Source organism: Ictidomys tridecemlineatus, chromosome 5, assembly GCF_052094955.1.
Source record: "Ictidomys tridecemlineatus isolate mIctTri1 chromosome 5, mIctTri1.hap1, whole genome shotgun sequence".
Taxonomy (NCBI): Eukaryota; Metazoa; Chordata; class Mammalia; order Rodentia; family Sciuridae; genus Ictidomys; species Ictidomys tridecemlineatus.
Window position 1 is genome coordinate 90,781,331 of NC_135481.1, and position 21,293 is coordinate 90,802,623.

The 21,293-nt window shown below is 38.8% G+C and overlaps 2 protein-coding genes across 2 annotated transcripts; both read right to left on the reverse strand.

The window, feature by feature from the left end:
• Positions 1 to 244: 244 nt before the first annotated feature.
• On the reverse strand, positions 245 to 1,257 carry LOC101962528 (olfactory receptor 6E1). The gene has a single exon (XM_005338806.3). It carries the CDS (start codon positions 1,226 to 1,228, stop codon positions 245 to 247), a length of 984 nt encoding a protein of 327 aa, XP_005338863.3. The 5' UTR covers positions 1,229 to 1,257.
• Positions 1,258 to 9,796: 8,539 nt separating this feature from the next.
• LOC144377558 (olfactory receptor 6E1) lies at positions 9,797 to 12,232 on the reverse strand. Its single transcript, XM_078048997.1, has one exon. The coding sequence runs from the start codon at positions 12,223 to 12,225 to the stop codon at positions 11,224 to 11,226; it is 1,002 nt and encodes a 333-aa protein (XP_077905123.1). The 5' UTR covers positions 12,226 to 12,232; the 3' UTR covers positions 9,797 to 11,223.
• Between the last annotated feature and the right edge of the window lie 9,061 nt (positions 12,233 to 21,293).

Here is a 21,293-nt window from a genome sequence, read left to right on the forward strand (position 1 = left end):
ATTTTACCAAAAAAATAATGTTAGAAATATCAAGATGTATGTCACACAGAAGTGGCATATTAAATTTTCTGTTTTCTGAACAAGAATCGATGGACTAATAATAATACATATATGAAATGGCTATATGTTAGACTACCTGGCAAAAATTGTCTATGAAGGGAGAATCTGTGGAAATATGGACAGGAGCTTCATTAGCAGAGGTTCAGGCAAGGAGGTGATTTTTTTCTCCTCTCTCAGGTCTGACTCAACTTTGTGAGAGGAGCTTGCTCACTTGCTCCCTGAATACCTGCTTCACCTGTTTGTTCCTCAGGGTGTAGATGAAGGGGTTGAGTGTCGGGGTCACCACAGTGTTGAGCAATGCCACCACCTTGTTCTGGTCCTCCCCCTGCCCACCCTTGCCTGACTGGATATACATGAAGATGCAGCTGCCATAGAAGAGGGACACCACAATGATATGGGAGGAGCAGGTTGAGAAGGCTCTGTGCCTCTCCTTGGCTGAGGGGATGTGCAGGATAGTGTGGAGGATGTGGCCATAGCAGGTGGCCGTCACGGCCAGAGTGCCCAGAAGGCTGCAGTTGGCTATCACAAACCCCAAAAGCTCTATCAGACCTGTATCTGCACATATGAGTTCCAGGAGTGGAAAGTTGTCACAGAAGAAATGGTTGATGACATTGGGTCCACAGAACGGCTGCTGAAATATGATGTAACAAGGAACACAGATGAGAAGGAAACCTGTCATCCATGAGCAGAGCACTAGCTGGACACACAGCCTTTTGCTCATGATGGTGACATAACGCAAAGGGTTACAGATGGCCACATACCTGTCAAAGGACATCACTGCCAACAGGAAGAATTCTGTGGTGCCAAGGAAGAAATAGAAGAAACATTGAAGGAAGCATCCAGCTAAGGAGATGGTCTTATGTCCTGTGAGGATGTTGTTCAGCATCTTGGGAAAGATGGCTGAGGTGAACCAGATCTCCAGGACAGCAAAGTTACGGAGGAAGTAGTACATGGGGGTGTGGAGGCGCCTGTCCACAAGGGTGATGGCCACGATGAGGAGGTTCCCCAGCAGTGTGAGGAGGTAGGTCAGGAGGAGCCCCAGGAAGATGAGCATCTGTAGCTCACAGGCATCTGAGAGCCCCAGCAGGATAAACTCGGTGACAGTGGTGTGGTTCCCCATGGCTCCTCTGACCTCTGTGGAAGCTGGAGTATCAAAGGTGGTGAACATCAGGGTCTGTGGTGCTCTGAGCACCTGAGGACAAGCTGGAACCGGAAAGACAGAGGGATGAGTGTCCTATTTTGGGCTTAATTCTTTTAGCTACCAGCCCTGGTTTCTACCTCCTCGTGCTGGTTTTCTGGGTCCTTCCTTGAGTCAGCATCAAGTTGTATACTTCAACCTAATTTTGCTCAAGTTTTTGCAAGTATTTTGGAACATTTTGTTTTTACCAATTCTTCTGCTATTTACTTATTTTCTGTAAGGAAACTGTAAATTCCTCTCATTCTTTTAGATCAGATGATTATCTTTTCCTACATCCATTCAAATGCTGTCAGGGGTCTCCTAAAATTAAAATATTTCCCTTTTAAAATCTAGCATCCAATGAGCCACCGACTTTTATTGAAAAGCAACATGCTGGCACTAGTCTCTGAAGGCATTTTATTCAAATGTGTGATTTACTAACTTATCTGTGACAAGTTACCTGTCAATACCACACCAGTCCCTCAATGGGAATAGTTACAATACCGATGCAACAATATTGTCCCTGGATTTAAATGGGTAATGTGTACCCAACACTTAGCCCTGGTCTGGCTACAAAGTGAGCAGTCATATAATCCAAGCTATTTTTTTATCTCTCCATGGTTGAAACTCTATTAGGATAATAATAGTAAGAGTAAAATTACAAAAAAATATGGTGAGTTTAGGACAAAATTATTGAAATCATAGAGATAATACAAGCCAATTTAGGGAATACAGAGGAATAAGAATAAAAAGAATCACCTATTGGGCAGAAGTTGTGGCTCAGTTGTAGAGTGCTTGCCTAGCATGCGAGAGACACTGGGTTTGATCCTTAGCACCACCTAAAAATAAACAAATAAAATAAAGGTATTGTGTCCATCTACAACTAAAAATTAAAAAAAAACCCACCTATACCTATCCAGAAACAACTTCTAAGATTTTGATGGGGCTGGGGTGTAGCTTAGAGGTAGAACACTTACTTCTTCTTCTTTCTTTTTTTTTTTTTTTAATATTTTTTAGTTGTCAATGGACCTTTATTTTATATATTTATATGTGGTGCTGAGAATTGAACCTAGTGCCTCACACGTGCAAGGCAAGTGCTCTACCACTGAGCCACAAGCCCAGCCCCAGCACTTACTTATTCTATGAGAGAAGCTGGGTTCTATCTTCCAAGAACTGAAAAAGAAAAAAAAAATTTTGATATATTTCTATTGTATTTTTTTCTATTTTTTAATTTACTGTTTATGTATTAGTTTACATAGCTATGCTGATAGATTATGTTATTTTGTACCTCTTTCCTTGCCATATACTGCTATAACATATATTCTGTCATGTCATTACAAACTTTTTGCTATTATTTGGTTGATTTGTTTTTTGAGGAATACATGTCCTATGAATCTGGTACGTAAATGGAGGAAAGCACACATTTAGAGTTTGGGTATTATGTTTAATACTTTCAGATAATTCCCTCAGTAATATAAAACAATAAATGCTGATAGAGATGTTCATGGGCTCAATTTTGACTTTAAAGAATATATCTTTCCTTCAAGTGATTATTATTTCTAGGTTACACTGCTTAATATTGTTCTCAGACATTTTGATAAAGAAGAAGGCAACCTTATGATTGATTGTTTTTATGGAAATGTCAGGTTAAAGCAAGCTTCTGTTTATGGAAAAGCTGACTCTACCCAGGATGAACGCAGGAACTAATGTGATAAAATTGAATCAGAGAAATGATAACACAGGACCTCACAGACAAGGAAAATCTGAATTTATGTGGAGGAGGACTAGATATGAATATGAAAAAATGAACATAATTTCCATGCAAATCTGGGAGAATTGTGGGTGATTTTTCTTTCATTATAACTTGTATGAAATTATAAATTATACAATAGCTTAAACCCAAAAATCATAAAAAGAAACAGAGTGAGCTCATGAAGAGTTGGGTAGAACATTTCAGGAGAGACAAAGGGAAAACAAATGACTGTCAATGGAAAGCATAAGAAAAGCCTTGGGATTCTGTAACTTATTGATTGAACATGAGTCAGGATATTAATAACAATGAAATTTCAAAGAAGTCAGTGGTGCCATAGCCTGCCAATGGACACCTGGAAACAAACAATAGACTTCTAGGAAGAGTGTTCAAAAGAACTCGATTCGATTCCTTTTACCCCATTCCTGAGATTGTACCAGACTGGTTACCTCACTAGCCATGGGTGAGGTGCTCGATTGTTCTCCCAGGCAGTTCTGATGACATAGTTCCTAGTTTCATCAGAAGCTCCTGGGTCTTCAGTGCTGCTTGAGGACTATGGTTCCTCTGGGTTCACTAGACATGCAGTTACACTTTCACAGTGAATGAAGCTCTGGAGCCAAGGCATGGTCTTCAGGTCATGTGCGTGGACAGGTCCTGTCCTTACCAAACCTTCATGTTTTCCCAGACCAATCTCCCTTAATGCTGCTCCTGGCTCTCTTATGACTGACATGTGCCCAGATCTGTTCTGGAAGTCCTCAGAACTTCTAGGTTCACTGATTTCTCAGGAGGCTACTGTTACTCCTGTCCCATTGCATCACTGTTGACTACTTTCCTGGGGAAGTAAATATAGAAACTTAATGAATTATCCTTCTTCTCCTCTGTTAAAGGAGACACAGACATCATTTGATGCAGATTTATACAACTCACTTTCAGTTATACTTTAGAGTTTTCTGACTAATAATACATGCTCTACTGGGCCATGGTGTCCATAGAAGATTCTGGGGATAAGCTATTCATGATAGACCCCTTGTCTCTGTAGAGCTGGCAGCAAGCCTGGATTGTGGAGTTGTGTTTGGTCTCCATGGAAACACAGAGATACACAAAGCTATCCAGCTCAAACTTAACCCATCTGAGATTCTCACTCTTCTCTTGCTGGATAGATCTGTACTTCCCTTGAGATTCATTACCATCCAGACAATAGGGACTTTGGGATTGAAAGTTTACTTTGTTCTGACCAAGAGTGACAGAAACTTCTAATGAAGTTAAATTATAACAAAGAAGCAAAATTTTTAAATCATTCAACGTACTTTCGTTGAGAGCTTATTCTGTGAAAGGATCTGCTTTAGATTCTGGATATACAGAGACACAGTATTGGGAAGACAGACATTAAAAAGCCCACAAACAAACAATTACCACTAGTGTTCTGAAGTAGAGCTCATAGGAAATTCTGACCTAGATGGATAGTTGAGTGTCTTAGTCTTGGGCTGCTATAATAAAATACCAACACTAGATGACTCAACAGAAATTTATTTCTTATAGTTCTGGGGGTTGGGAAATCTAAGATGAAGGTGCCAGATGCTTTGGAATCTAATGAGGACCCAATTCTTTGTTTGCAGTTGGCTATTTTCTTGCTGTATCCTTACATGGCAGAGATAAACAGGGCTCTGGTCTTTTTCTTTCCTCATAAGGGCACTAATCCCATCATAGAGCTCTACCTTTATGACCTCATCTAAAATGAATTCTCTCTCAGAGGTTCCATCTCCAAACACCATCACATTAAATGTCAACATATGACTTTTAGGGAGACAAAAACATCCAGTATGTAGCAATGAGGGAAGATCTTCCTGAGAAGTTTCATAAAAACAGACTTGAAAGATGAATTGGACTATGAGAGGTGAAGAATTTTTAATTGGGGCTGGGGATGTGGCTCAAGCAGTAGCACGCCTGCCTGGCATGCATGTGGCCCGGGTTCCATCCTCAGCACCACATACTAACAAAGATGTTGTGTCCACCGAAAACTAAAAAAAAAAATAAATATTAAAAAAATTCTCTCTCTCTCTTAAAAAAAAAAGAATCTTTAATTGAGTCATCTCTTAATCATTTATTCAACATGTGTTTATTGAACATCTACCAGATGTTATTCAGTCATTCAAGATGACTGACTGGTCAGTTAAACAGATGTGGTTACCTCCCCCAGTGGGGCTTACTCTTTATTGGCAAATCATGGGAAGAAGACATTGGGATAGTTCTTATCTTGGTCCTTGGTGTAATTTCTCTTTCTTTCTTTGGTTACCAAATTAACCAGTTCCTCCATTATACTGTATCCTCCATTAACTGTATCCTCCATTATAAAACTGACTGATATAACTTGACTGCAGTAAATGATCTGACTTTAGAAGTCTTTCTATGTTTGAGAAGGCAAATGAGTGATTGGATTTCTGATATTGCTTAAAATGTGAGTAAAGAGGCTATTAATTTTTAAATTATTTTATCTATTTAGTGCTGGAAATTGAACCCAGTGGCACTTTCCCATTGAGCTATAGACTAGCCCTTTTTATTTTTATTTTGTGATAGTATCTCAATAAATTTCTTAGGGCCTTGCTAGGTTGCTGAGGCTGGCCTGAAACTTACATTTCTCCTGCCTCAGCTTCCTGAGTTGCTGAGATTACAGTGTGCTCAACCACACCCAGTTAAATAAGTTTTTAAAGTTTTAAAATATTTTCTCTTTTAATTTTATTTTTATTGGTGCATAATTGGGAGCTTCCCAGTTTCTGTTTTTTACCCTCCCCTTCTCTCTCCCTGTGATCTTCTTCCTCTACCTAACACTTTCTCGTCTTTTTTTCCCGAGATCCTTTTTTTTCTTTTTTCTCTAGCTTTCATACATGAGATAAAACATACCCATTGACTTTCTGAATCTAACTTATTTTGCTTCACATGATGCTCTTCAGTTCCATCGTTTTTCCTGCAAATAACATCATTTTTGTTCTTCTTTATGGCTAAATAAAACCATGTAGAGTATTTATACCACATTTTCTTTATTCATTCACCTGTTGATGAACACCTAGGCTGGTTCCATAGCTTGCTGCTCTAAACATGGGTATACATGTATCTCTATAATATGTTGACTTTCGTTCTTTTGTGTAAATATTGAACCATCTCATGATAGTTTCATTCCTGGTCTTTTGAGGAAACTTCATACTGATTCTCATACTGGTTATACTACTTTACTTTACATCCCCACCTTCAATATTAGAGATTTCCTTTGGCCTTGCATCCTCACCAGCATTTATTATTATTTGTATTCTCAGTGATTGCCATTTTAACTGGAATGAGATGAAATCTCAGTGTAGTTTTGAGTTGCATTTCCCTGATGGCTAAAGAAGTGGAACTATTTTTTTTTTAAAATGAAATTGTTGACCATCTGTGCTTCTTAAAAAGTGTCTATTTGCCCACTTATTGATTTGGGGATTTTGGTGTTGAGTTTTTTGAGTTTTTAAGGTATTCTAGATTTTAATTCTCTGTTGGAAGCATAGCTAGCAAAGATTTTCCTCCCACTCTAAGTTCTACCTTCATGCAGTTGTTTTCTTTGTTGTGCAGCAGCTTTTTTGGTTTGATGCCACACATTTATTAATTCTTGGTATTATTTCCTGAGCTTTAGGAGTCTTACTGAGGAAGTTGCTGTCTATGGCTATATGTAAGAGTGTTTCCCCTGTGTTCTTTCTGGTAGTTGCAAAATTTCTGGTTTAATTTCCAGGTTTTTTGTCTATTTTGAGTTGACTTTTGTGCAGAGTAAGAGCTAGGGATCTATTGTCAGTGATTTACATATGGATATCCAATTACCCAAACACTCTTTGTTCAAGAGGCTTTTTTTTTTTCCTACATAGGTTTTTGGAAACTTTGTCAAGAATCAGATGACTGTAGCTGTGTGGGTTTGCCTCTGTATCTTCTATTTTGTTCCATTGATCTATGTATCTGTTTTTATGCCAGTACCAACCTGGTTTTGAATTCTACCAGATCTTTAAAGCAGAGCTAATTCCAATGCTCTTCAAATTGATCCAGAAAATACAAAGGGAGAGAACACTTCCAAACGGATTTTATGTAGCCAGGATAACCCTCATACCCAAACAAGATAAGGACCCTTGAAGGGGAAAAAATATTAGCAAATCATATTCAGCATGCAAGGCATTTGTATATGGTTTGCCATATATAAATCAATAAATGGACAAAAAAGATCACATGATCCTCTCAAAAGATGCAGAAAAAGCCTTTGACATTCATGACAAAAACTCTGAAGAAACTAGAGATAAAAGGAACTTAACATAAAAAAATTATGTATGACAAACCTAAAGCCAGCATCATGATGAAGGGGGAAAACTAAAGCATTTCCTCTAAAGTCAAAACAAGACAAGGTGTCAAAACACCTCTCCTATATAATAGAGTACTTGAAACTTTAGCCGGAGCAATTAGGCAAAAGAAGGAAATAAAAGGGATGCAAATAAGAAAGGAAGAAGTAAATCTGTCCCTGTTTGCAGATGATATGGTCCTATACATGGAAGATTCTAAAAGCTCCACCAGAAGACTTCTAGAGCTGATAAACTGATTCAGCAAGTCAACATACAAAAACTGATAGCTTTTCTATACACAGATAATGAGTCTGCTGAAAGAGAAACCAGGTGAACAATTCCATTCACAATAGCTTCAAAAATAATAAAACACTTAGGAATAAAACTAACCCAGGAGGTGAAAGGCCTCTACATGGAAAATTACAGAGCACTGAAAAAAATCAAAGAAGACATCAAAAAATGGAAAAATCTCCCATATTCATGGATAGGCAGAATTAATATTGTTAAAATGGACAGACTGCCAAAAGCAATCTACAGATTCAATGGAATGCCCATCAAAAATGTCCATCAAAAATTATATGCTTCTCAGAATTAGATAAAAACAATCTTGAATTTATATGGAAGAACAAAAGAACTAAAATAGAGAAAGCAATCCTGAAGGAAAAAAAGTAAAGCTGGAAGCATCACCATACTTGACTTCAAGTAATACCACAGAGTCCTAGAAATAAAATAGAGACATTATTGACTAGAATTACTGGTCATCCTTGATGTGGCAAGGTGACTAAGATTGGCAGTCTATCCCCTCAACAGCTAATTGTCTCATGTGAATTATTGTGTAGACACCTTACTCCTGGTAAGAATTATGATGACCCAGTGACCTATAAGAAGGAGACCCAAAGAACTGGTTTGCCAAATGCCAATGTCTTGGCTTGGCACAAGATCACGAGCCACCACACAGCTTTGTAGGTTCAAACAGCAATTCTTTATTCCCGATCTCACACCAGCCTCCACACACGCTCAGGGGAAATTTCCAATCTCCCGCACAATTCACGTCCTAAATACTTTCTCTCCACGAGAACTCAGCGGGAACTCAGGCAGCAGGCACGCCCTACTCCCAGCAGCAATAATCTTCAACCTCCAACTTCCCTAAAACTCCTATTGTCTTAAACCAAAACGTTCTAAACCCAAGGACCGGGATACTTCCTCAAACCTGCAGGATACACCCTAATCCTGGATCCACCCTGGTCATTGAGCAGGGTCACCTTTCTCAAACACACATGCAAGGTCACAGCAAATTTCCAAGGCAAGTCCATTTAACATGGGGTACGCTGGCAAGGATTTCGATGCGTCATTCCTACTTGGCAATGGCCCTCAGCACTGGTCAGCAGATTGTAGGAGTGTACATGATACACATTAGTTACATCTCCTGGCATGTGCTTTTAGAAATTGTATTTCTCCTCTACCTAGAGCAGAAAGAGCCTGACTGCCTGTGACTTGCAGCTCTCAAGCTGTGAGTACCCTTTTTTGGGTACCTGCTTAATAAGGTAAGAAATGGATACTAAAGCTCCTCTCTGTGGCTACTTTTCTACAGTGATGCAGCCATTTCAATGTTTATAGTAGTTAAATTCACAGTAGGTAAACTATGGAAGCAAACTAGATGCCCTTCTACAGATGAATGGATAAGGATAAATATGGGTGTATTTCTGTGCCAGGTCTATAAGTATTTATATATTATATACCATAATATATATAAACAATGGAATACTACTCAGCCTTAAAGAAGAATGAAATTATGGCATTTATAGGTAAATGGATGGAGTTGGAGAATATCACGCTAAGCGAAGTAAGCTAACCCCCCAAAACCAAAGGCTAAATGTTTTTTCTGATAAGTGGATGGTGATCCATAATAGGGGGTGGTATCAAGGAAAGAATGGAGGAATTTTGGATTGGGGGAAAGATGGTGGAAGTCACCAATGGTAGTCACCTTGCTGCATCAATGAAGGACATTACGACCCTCGGTACGGGTATGATTGCATGAATGGTGTGACTCTATATTATGTACAACCAGAGCAATGAAAAGTTGTGTATATATATATATAAAAAGAATATGAGACAGGTTTAATGCAAATACTTGGAATATTTAATGATACATCATATATCATATGTATTTGGTGTCACACACCAGCATTGTTCACACAATAGGTAACCCTTAAGATGACCTCAGTGATTCCCACCTATTGATATTCATGCCCCCATGTGATTCTTTCCACTTGTGAACATGGATGTGCAAAGTCCTGTTCAAGTCTCTGCTCTTAATAATCTGGATGTACACTCCGAAGTGGAATTTCTGGATTTTATGGTAAATATATATGTATTTTTTTTAGGAACTACCATAATGCTTTTCATGGTGGCTGTATCATTTTACATTCCTACCAGCAAAGCACAGACATTGCAATTTCTCCATAGTCTTGACAACTTTTGCTATTTTCTGTTTTAAAAAGCTTCTTCTTCTTTTTTTTTTTTTTTAAACTAATGCCAACTTAGTTAATGAGTTCAGGAGTGCAGTTGGGTAGGAGTAACTTTCAACGTTATATAGCGCAGCAGAATAACATGGCTAACAGCAATGAACTGAAGTTTAAAAATTGTGAGTCAAGAGGATTTGGAATGTCACCAACACAAAGAAGGTTGTCAATATTCCTATTTGATTGTATACATCTTTTGAAATGTCACATTTTACCTCAGGAATATATAAAATAACCGTTTCAATTAAAAATAAAATATATTGGAAAAATAGTCATCCTAATGAATGTAAAGTGGTATCTCATTATGGTTTTGATTGGTATTTCTCTAATGGTTAGTGATGTTGCTTGTATTTTCATGTACTTATTGGACATTTTTAGAATTGGGTTATTTGTCTTCTTGGTTGTTGAATGTAAAATCCCTGTTTTGTATACAAAATCCTTAAAAATGCTTTTGTGGTAATGACACAAAATTCTTTAAAAGAAGATCCAAAGTAGGATGAGAATGGGAGACAAAGAATGTACATTTATTGAGACACTGTGGAAGGCATGGGGCATAGAACAGCTCATTGAACTTCTATGATAATCCTTTAGAATGGGCTTGTCATCCTCATTTTACAGATGAGAAAATGAGCTAGAGAGTAATACAACTAGTAGATAAAAGAGTTTTTATTAATTAGAATGAAGAATATTTTATGAATTTTAATACTAAAAAAATCCAGATATGACATATTTAAAATGATAAGCAATGGCCCTCAGCCATGTTTTGAGTTCTTATGGGTGTATTTCTGTGCCAGGTCTATAAGTATTAAATCTTGATAGTACAAATAAAGAACGATTCTTTCCTCTGAGAGTGTTACAGAAACAGGCATAAAACAATCAATCAGTGTCTAAATACCCATTCTCATGGCTATGACAATGGATTAATATTTGAGTCCAAGAAAGAATTGCAGAGCTGGTCCCTGTCCTCAAAGAGCTTGGGTCCTGTTAGAAAACCAGGTAGAAAAAGATGGAACGAACAAAGTATTCAAAGCAGGTAATTAATAAAATTTCTCCAGGATACTGAAAGCTTTTGAGTTTATGGTGAGTTGTGTGGGGACTGGCACATCATAAATATCACCTAGAAATATATCACAGAATTTTTCTAAATGGAGAAGGCACAATATCTTGAAAGGACTTATATTCTCTTAGCTTTTAGTATGGATTATTAGCTTCAGATTTTTTAAAAATATTTTAAGTTGATGATAGACTTTTATTTTTTATTTATTTACATGTAGTGCTGAGAATCAAATCCAGTGCCTCACATATGCTAGGCAGGTGCTCTGCCACTGAGCTACAACCCCAATCTTGGTTCAGTCTTTGGATTCCACAGCTTTAGGAGAGGAGCTTGCTCACCTGCTCCCTGAATACCTGCTTCACCTGTTTGTTCCTCAGGGTGTAGATGAAGGGGTTGAGTGTCGGGGTCACCACAGTGTTGAGCAATGCCACCACCTTGTTCTGGTCCTCCCCCTGCCCACCCTTGCCTGACCGGATATACATGAAGATGCAGCTGCCATAGAAGAGGGACACCACAATGATATGGGAGGAGCAGGTTGAGAAGGCTCTGTGCCTCTCCTTGGCTGAGGGGATGTGCAGGATAGTGTGGAGGATGTGGCCATAGCAGGTGGCCGTCACGGCCAGAGTGCCCAGGAGGCTGCAGTTGGCTATCACAAACCCCAAAAGCTCTATCAGACCTGTATCTGCACATATGAGTTCCAGGAGTGGAAAATTGTCACAGAAGAAATGGTTGATGACATTGGGTCCACAGAACGGCTGCTGAAATATGATGTAGCTGGGAACACAGATGAGAAGGCAACCTGTCATCCATGAGCAGAGCACTAGCTGGACACACAGCCTTTTGCTCATGATGGTGACATAACGCAAAGGGTTACAGATGGCCACATACCTGTCAAAGGACATCACTGCCAATAGGAAGAATTCTGTGGTGCCAAGGAAGAAATAGAGGAAACTTTGAAGGAAGCATCCAGCTAAGGAGATGGTCTTATGTCCTGTGAAGATGTTGTTCAGCATCTTGGGAAAGATGGCTGAGGTGAACCAGATCTCCAGGACAGCAAAGTTACGGAGGAAGTAGTACATGGGGGTGTGGAGGCGCCTGTCCACAAGGGTGATGGCCACGATGAGGAGGTTCCCCAGCAGTGTGAGGAGGTAGGTCAGGAGGAGCCCCAGGAAGATGAGCATCTGTAGCTCACAGGCATCTGAGAGCCCCAGCAGGATAAACTCGGTGACAGTGGTGTGGTTCCCCATGGCTCCTCTGACCTCTGTGGAAGGTGGAGTATCAAAGGTGGTGAGCATCAGGGTCTGCGGTGCTCTGAGCATCTGAGGACAAGCTGGAACCAGAAAGACAGAGGGATGAGTGTCCTATTTTGGACTTAACAAATCCTTTACTTCTATGAAGGACCCATTTTCTCACTACGAGCTACTAAGACTTATTTGCAGAGCCTCTGGGGTGCCTGTCTCGTGCCTGGTCTCTGATTGATATGTGTATTAGAAGAAAGAGGCGATTCAGTAAGGCTCAGAATTAAAAATTTTCCTTTCAGGTACACTCATACATTGCTGGTGGGACTGCAAATCGGAGCAATCACAGTGGAAAGCAGTGAAGATTCCTCAGAAAACTTGGGATAGAACCACCATTTGACCCAGTTATCCCACTCCTCAGTATATACCCATAGGGCTTAAAATCAGCATACTATACAGTGATGCAGCCAAATCAGTGTTTATAGCAGTTCAATTCGAAATAGCTAAACCATGGAGCCAACCTAGGTGCCCTTCAATGGATGAATGGATACAGAAAATACAGTATATATACACAATGGAATGTTACTGAACCTTAAAGAAGAATGAAATGGTGGTTGTTGCCAATAAATGGATGCAAGTGGAGAATATCATGCTAAGCAAAACAAGCCAATCCCAAGAAACCAAAGGTTGAATGTTTTCTCTGATAAGTGGATGCTAAGTCACAATAAGGGGGTCGGGGCTAGGGAGGAATGGAGGACCTTGGATTAGACAGAGGGGAGTGAAAGGAGGGGAGGAGGCACCAGAGTAGGAAGGATAGTAGAAAGAATTAGACATTCTTACTCTATGTACATATGACTACCTGACTGGTCTCTACACCATGTGCAACTGGAAGAATGAGAAGTTATACTCCATTTATGATGTGTGAGACTGCATTCTACTGTCATGTAAAACTAATTAAAACAAATGAAAAAAAAAAGAAACACAAGTTATCCTTTCTGACTTAACCAACCTTTTGTTCTTATTTCTCAACAAATTCTTTGCTCCTCTCTATATAACCTTCATTCAACACTATTTATTCATGTCATCCCTGCACTATTGGATTTTTATCTGCAAATAGTTCATATTTGAGGGTGTTGCTGTTTAAGATTATCTGAGTTGTTGATGTTGTTCTTGAGCATTTAGATGAATAAAAAGACAAGAGGATATTTATATGAGAACACAGAAGTCTCATAAATAATATGAAGAAAACTCAGATAATATCTACATAAATAAAAATTCCAATATGGGAGTTTGTCATTAAGAATTCTTGATGGTCTTTTCCCAGTGATATTTACAAGTTCTCCTCTCAGCACATCTTCCCAGAAACCCTGAGCTCCAGATACAACAGACTGCAAATTTGGGGTTCTTTATCCACTTTCCTGCACCTGTGCTTTTGCACAGGCTATTCTTTCAGTTTGTAGAAATCAGCATTTCAAATCCTACTTATCCTTTAGTCTTTCTTATAAGTACTATCTTTCTATAAAGCCCTCTCTCCTAAATCAAGGAGGCAGATTATGTCTGTCATAATATTGTCACATCTCATTTTATTTCTATTTCTATAGTTTTTCATTTTTTTCCATCTAGTAAAAAAATTTATTTGCTAAACTTCATAACTTTTTGCCACTTGGGATACATTTTTTCTTGAAATTATGAAGTTTAATGACATTTACTGACTTAGAGAATAACACCAGCTCAGATGTCTGAGAGATGGACTTGGTGGGAGGTTGACACACAGGTGGTTGAGGACCTGTCACATATGTAGTATATACTATGGACCACAACTTTGGAAAATCAACATGCCAAGCAGACTTTTCCTCACAGGATGAACCATTTCCTCACAAACATTCTCTCAAGGAAGATTCTCCATCCTGAAGGTGGCTTTGGGGTTAGTAAGGAGATAGAAGTCTGTTTGGATCTGCTAGAGAGCTCCCAGCAGTGAAAAACTGCAAACCAAGAAACACTTAAGATTTCTCTTTAAATGTCAGCATCTGTAGCCTGCAATGGAGGTGCATACCTATAATCCCAGCCACGTGGGAGGCTGAGGCAAGAGGATCAAAAGTTTGAGTTCAGATTCAGCAACTTAGTAAGACCTTCAGCAACTTGGTGAGATATTGTTTCAAAATAAAAAATAAAAAAGGGGTGTGCTCAGTGGTTAAGTGCCCCTGGGTTCAATCCAGGCTACCAAAAAAAAAAAAGTCAGTATTGTCAGATATAGCTACAGTAAAAATTATTTGCCAGTCACTAGAGAATAAGATAGGAACCAATTTGGATAACTGGGAGGAAGGAGGTGCAGGAAGGGCAGGGGCATGAAGGGATGGAAGTGGTATCAGTAGGGAGAACAAACTGGTAAATATATTAACATTCCCTTTCTAATTGTTTTACCTTCTTTCTACACTATGCAAAGTCTTTCCACAAACCACCATTATTTCTAACATTTATTTACACTTATTAAAAAGCAGAAAATATTCATCAGCCCCTGAGGATAAAACTAAGACTCCTCCCCTGAAGTTATTTCTAGGTTCTATACATAGATTCATCAGTGATTTGAGAAAGAGGTCTTTGCAGCCTAATACTTTGGCTCAAAGGAGACCAAGAAATGTACCCAGCTTTCCCCAGAACAATGGAAGAATTTGACAAGTATGAGATACCCAGTAGCATCATGAGGACCTAGAATGAGTATTACCCAGGGGGAAGTACTGAGTGGGAAGTGTGGGGAGAAGGACAGGAGCAGCCCCAAGGTGAGGAGGGACTGAATATGGGTGGGATGGAGGAGAAAGGCCTGAGTTCACCCTGAGTCATATGTTCAGCACAGAAAAACCTAGCAAAGGCCTTGAGACCAGCTGAGGGATAGAGCCCATAGACAGGACTGATGTTAGCTGTCATTCCTGCTCACCCATCCCCATTCTGATCCAGATGTCACCACTGGGTGGCCTTCTAGCTAGAGAGGGAAGCAGGCTGCTTCATGAGTCCCAGGCACTTCCCCCTTGATCCTACTTGCCTGATGAGTGTAAGGAGAGACTTGTGTGGCAGCCTTAGCACCTGGACGTGGCTGTATCATCCACCTCAGACCATTCATCATTTTAGGGGGCAGTTGTGTCACGTCCAGTGGGAAAGTACACCTGACCTGGAGGTTGTCTTGCCATAGCTAGGACTGCATCCTCTTCTGAACTGTTCTGGTCCACTTAGAATGAGGCAGAGGTCTTCCTCCATCTAAGGAAAAGCAGTCAGAGTTTCATTCAGTCAGTGTTTCATTCAGAGTTAGTTTCATTCACAGCTTTGTGTTTTGCAAGGAGATGCAGAGCACAGGGTGGGCCAACATTGCACTCTGGGCAGACTAAGTCTCCAGTGTGACTGAGTGACATAATGGCCCAGATGGACTAACTGTTGATTTAGTTCCTGCTGTTTTAGCATTGAGCTGGATGGGGGGGGCAAAGGTATATATGAGAGCCTTGTATGCCAGACTAAAAACAGAATTTAAACACAAGTGCCAGTAAGAGAAAAATTTGAGGAAACCACCGCTACTCTCCTTTCTCCTGAGCTCCCAAGGTGGAGATTGCCCTGAAGGTGCACTGTCCAGTGTCCAGAAGCGCTCTAGGAAATCCCAATCAGGTCTTTTGGGTACACTTCTCACAGGAGTACAGAAGATAATTGGGTCTTGTGGATATTTCTTGTTTGCAATAATGTTTGTGGGCTCTAAATGCAAATCTTATAGTGTTTGTGTGAGATGTCCATCTCATGAATTTGGTGGTGTTCTCTAAGAACATGTGTCCTTTTCCAGAGCCTCCTGAGTGGCCAGCTGCATTCCCCAGAGTAGGATGATTTCCTTGGACTTTGTCATCATTCAGCTCAAAGGGGCTGATGAGTTGAGGTTGCTTCAAAATCTTTCACTTTGAGCAAGTTCGTCCTGGGGGAAGTCTTGGAAAAGTGCAGTTACTCTTTGGAACATTTCTTCATTTTTCTCTTGTCCTAATGAGGTCATTGTGAGTGATAAAGACTTTCTTCTTCCTTGCTTGGCTCAGTGTCTGTGATGATGCTTTTCCTGTAGGTGCTGGGGCTGTAGGAGATGGTAGATGTACTACCCTTGAATAAACCCATGTCTTTGTGTGGTGACAGCAGGGCTGAGAGATTTGGCATGCAGCTTTGTTTTCTTGAGGGATCTATTCACCTCTGTCATTTGGTGGCACTTGGGATCCCAGAGAATTATTATAATGAGCCTCACTCAGCCTCTTCCAATTCTCTTGGTTTTTACTCTCTACAACTTCTCAGGCAAAGTTCCATTGTTTGTTCAGATCAAAAATAAAAAGTTGAGTTGAACAAAACTCTCCTGAATTCATTATGAATATGGACTAGTGTAACTGTACATGAAGTACAACCACAAGAATGGGACGTTATATTCCATGTATGTATAATATGTTAAAATATACTCCACTGTCATGTATATCTAAAAAGTACAAATAAAAGATAAATGTCCTCAGCTCTGGTAAAAAAAAAATGAAAGTAATAAATTTAATTACGGGGACTCCTGCCTAACTGTTGGCATTTCAATGGTTGCAGGGATATAAGCCAGCCTAGAAAATAATATGGAACTTTGGTTAGATCCTTGAGACTACTATATTTATGTTGAGAGATGATAAAAGATGGAATCCTGAAAGAAAGCGAGAAACAGAAGGAAATGGAAAACATTGGAATTAGTTTTATGGAAATATTTACACAATATAGAATAATCAAATTTAAATAATTAGCATATCCATCATCTGACATATTTAAAATTTCTTTCTTATGAGAGCATGCAACATTTTTTCTTCAAGCTATTTTGAAATTTGCAATATGATTATTAATATGGTCACTCTACTGTGCAACAGAACACTGGGACTTATTCCTATTATCTGTAACTTTTTACTTGTTGTCCAACCTACCCCTAATCTTAGGAAAGACATGGACATTTATGTACAGGAAGCTTATAGAACCTCAAATATCATGACATATCATAGTCAAACTGTCAAAAATACAGGACAAAGAAAAAATTAAACCCTGCAACAGAAAAGTGCCATGTCACATTTAAGGATAGCTCCATTAGATTAACAGTCGATTTCTCAGAAGAAACCCTTTCCCTTCTCTGGCAACCACCATCCTACATAGTACTTCTATAAGACCAACTTTTAAAAAGTTGTGTCTTCCAGACTCATCCATGTTGCTGCAAAGGATTTCATCTTATCATCCATTTTTTGTGTCTGAATAGTATTCAATTGTGTATATAATCACATTTTCCATATCCATTCATGTCTCAATGGACAAATTTAGATTGATTCCATTTCTTGGCTCTTGTGAAGTAGTGCTGGGATCAACATGGGATTCTACATGTGTCTTTGACATTCTGATTTTTTCCTTTAGGTATGTGCGTGTGTGTGTGTATATATATATATATATACACACACACACACGCACATACATAGTAGTCGGATTGCTGGATCATATGGTGATTCAACATTTAGTTTTTTGTGGAACATGATGATATCTCATTGTGGTTTTGATATGCATTTTCCAGAAAATCAGTGGTGTTGAATATTTTTTCATATACCTGTTGGCCATTTGTATGTCTTCTGTGGATTTTCTTCTAGTGCTTTTGAATATCCTTGACCATTTCTTCCTCTCTTAATCATCTGTGTGATTTGATGGTTTATTGTATTGATAATGTTTGATTCTTTTTTTGTTTCTCATTTTTGCATCTACTAGTAGGATTTTATTGTCTTTTAGTGGGATTGATGCTTTCAATGCTATCATGACGATAAGTTATCTTCACTCCATTCTGTATGTAGGACTACCTTAAGCATCGTTTGTAAGGCTGATATGTTGGTTGTAAGTTCCTCTAGGTTTTGCTAATCTTTCAAGATCTTTCCCCCTCTCCAATTCTGAAGGTTAGCCTTCTTTTTCTAGGTCCTGAAATACGTCATTCAATATCCTCCTGACCTTTAGGGTTGCTTCTAAGAAATCTGCTGTTAGTCTAATTGGGCTGTCCTTTGTTGTAGTAATTCACTTGCAGGTCAGCATGGGAAAACAAAGAAGAAGAAGAAGCAGGCAAGCAAAGCAGCAGCAGAAAAAAAGTCCTTTATTGTGTACAAGCAATCTTTTTATAGTATTGTGAACAAAAAAGGCAGCCTTCCAACTTCAATAAATCAGGTCTTTCAGCTAATTAAACATAGCACACAGAAGTTTTACTTTCTAATCAGAAGTGACCCGCTTCTCATGGCTAATCTACTCTCGGCCTGGAGTATGCTGAGCTCTGCTCTTTGTTTAGAACAGATAAAAAATTTTTTCTTAGCGCCCTCCTAGCCCACTTGGCAGAACATCCCGTTTGCAGGCAAGTTCTCCCAAGGTCAGCAGACACCTCGTTTTCAAGCATGTTTGTTGTTACCTATCTAAACCTTGAAGAAGCCTCTCGTTTGCGAGCAGGCCCTCCCAAGGACAGCAGACACCTCGTTTGCAAGCATGTCTGCTGTTACTTATCTATACCTTGACAGAATATCCCGTTTGCAGGCAGACTCCATCAAGAACAGTAATAGTAACGCAGTTACATTTGATTCTCTACAGTCCTTAAATGTGACATTGCACTTTTCTGTTGCAGGGTTTATTTTTTTTTCTTTGACCTGTACTTTTGACAGTTTGACTATGATATGTCCTCTTCTATGCCCTTTACTTCTAATTCTTCTACTTCATGTATGCCAATGATGTGCTCTTTTAATAGTGTCCCAAATATTATTTACTCTTTTAATATCCCAAATATCTTGAATTCTTTCTTTCTTTCTTATTATTCTTTTTCCTTCTTTTTGAGTGAATATGATATTTTGAAATAATGTCTTCAAGCCACACTATTCTTTGTTCTGCTTGGTCTAGTCTGTTGTTGAGAAATTCAAGTAAAGTTTTTATCTGACCTTCAGACCTCTTCATGTATAATATTTCTGATTGATTCATTTTAAAAGTTTCTGTCTCTTTGCTGAATTTCTCATTCACATCCTGCATTGTGTTCCTAACTGGTTATCTGTATTTTCTTGGATTATGTTTTGAACCAAGAAAAAATTAAACCCTGCAACAGAAAAGTGCCATGTCACATTTGAATCCAGTCAGAGATTCCACCCATTCTAATATTGTTGGAATCTATTAGTTGAGAATTTTGGTCTTTAGGAGGTGTCATATTATCCATTTTTTTCATATTTTTTTTCCTTATGTTAAGACTTGTGCATGTGGTGGAATTGACATCATGCATACTTCTATGAGATGGACTTGGCCATTCTATCTCTCTCTCTTTCTATCTCTCTCTCTTTTTAATTGCTGGGGATTAAAATCAGAGCCCCACACATGCTAAGCTAGTACTATATAACTGATCTACATCTCCAGCCCAGGCATGGAGTTGTTAGCAACTTTCTTCTGAAATTATGTCTTTTGTTATAGTTTTATTATGCAATGTTGAATTTAACGTCTCCAAATAATCTACAGAGTGCAATTTAAGCTTTCAAATCTGGCACCCTTTTGTTCTTGAGTCTATCTACTTCTCCATTCTTGTTTCTTACACCTTTAAAGTGTTTTGTGCAGCTCAGAGAGGTGTAGAAATAAAGTAATAAAGTCATCAGGATTGCCTGAAGTGGGTGTAAAAGCAGTGGGGAGAGACTTCCAACCTTCACGAGCTTTGCAGATTACGATGAGGAGTTAGGAACCAGTCCCCATGTGCACCAATGATCTGGGGCAGGATAGAGGTTACCAGAGGATAGAGGGGCAAAGGAGCCCCTCTTTGACTCCTTACATGCTCCTCAGAACTCCATCAGAGCTCTGAAGCACAGTGCCCTGTAGGAGCACTTGGAATTGACCAATATTTACTTACCACCATGAGGTTAATGGGGTATGGACAGGGGTGTCTACAGAAATTAAAGTGGATTTTAAAATATCCAAAGTTGTATTTGTTTTACATATGAGTTTGTGGACTGAGATTAGTATTTCATTTGCCTAATATCAGATAGTGCTATAAATCAATTAAATAATATTTATGTAAAATCCCCAAAGAATAGAAATGTACAGGTTTAGCTTTTTATTGCTGTGACCAAAATACCTGACAAGAACAATTTAGTGGAGTAACTGCTTATTTTTGGCTCACCTGTTTCAGAAGTTCAGTCCATGGTTGGCCAACTCTATTCTTTTGGGCTTGAGGTAAGGCAGAACATCATAATGAAAGGGTATGGAAAAAGAAAGCTACTCAGCTCTTGGTAGCCAGGAAGAGGAGAGAGAGAGAGGGAGAGAGAGAGAGTTAGAGTGAGAGAGAATGAATATGAATATGTGTGAGTGAAGAGCCAGGATAGGAAATGTATTATAATCCTCAGGAGCATGATATCCCAGTGATCTCCAGTCAAGCTCTATCTTGCCTACAGTTACCACTCAGTAGTTCATTCAAATATTAATCCAGCAAATGGATTAATCCACTGATGTAGTAACAACTTTCATAATATAATTTCACCTCTGAACTTTCCTGCATTGCCTATCAACAACACATGGCTGTAAGGAGACACCTCATATCCAAGCTACAATATATAAATACCAAGTTGATGCAAATAAACTTTGTAATAAAAGCATAATTTTGGCTACTAATGCTTTCTCAATAAAAATTTGTAAATGTTTTGCTGCTATCTGGTATAGTGGCAAAGATTTTGACCTTAGCATCAGATAAACCTAGATGTAATATATGGACTCTACATTCTGCCTGCTGGATGGCCTTTAGTCTGGAGCAACATTTACCTTGTGCATAATAAGTGCTCAGTATACATTGTTTTTTTTTCTTTACTTTCTGATTTGTTCTTTCTAATTTGATGTCTAACCATAGATCTGTCATTGCTATTTTTATCCAGTCACATTTATTAATTAAATTTTTGTTAAATTATTATTATTAAAACTCACTAGTTTTGTTTCAAATTCATATGTTGTTTATATCTACTATTCTTTTTTGTTGTTATTGTGCTACCTTGTATTGAATCCAGGTGTGCTCTACCACTGAGCCACATTCACAGGTCTTTTTATTTTTTATTTTCAGATAGTCTTTTACTAAATTTCTTAGGTGGCACTCATACTTG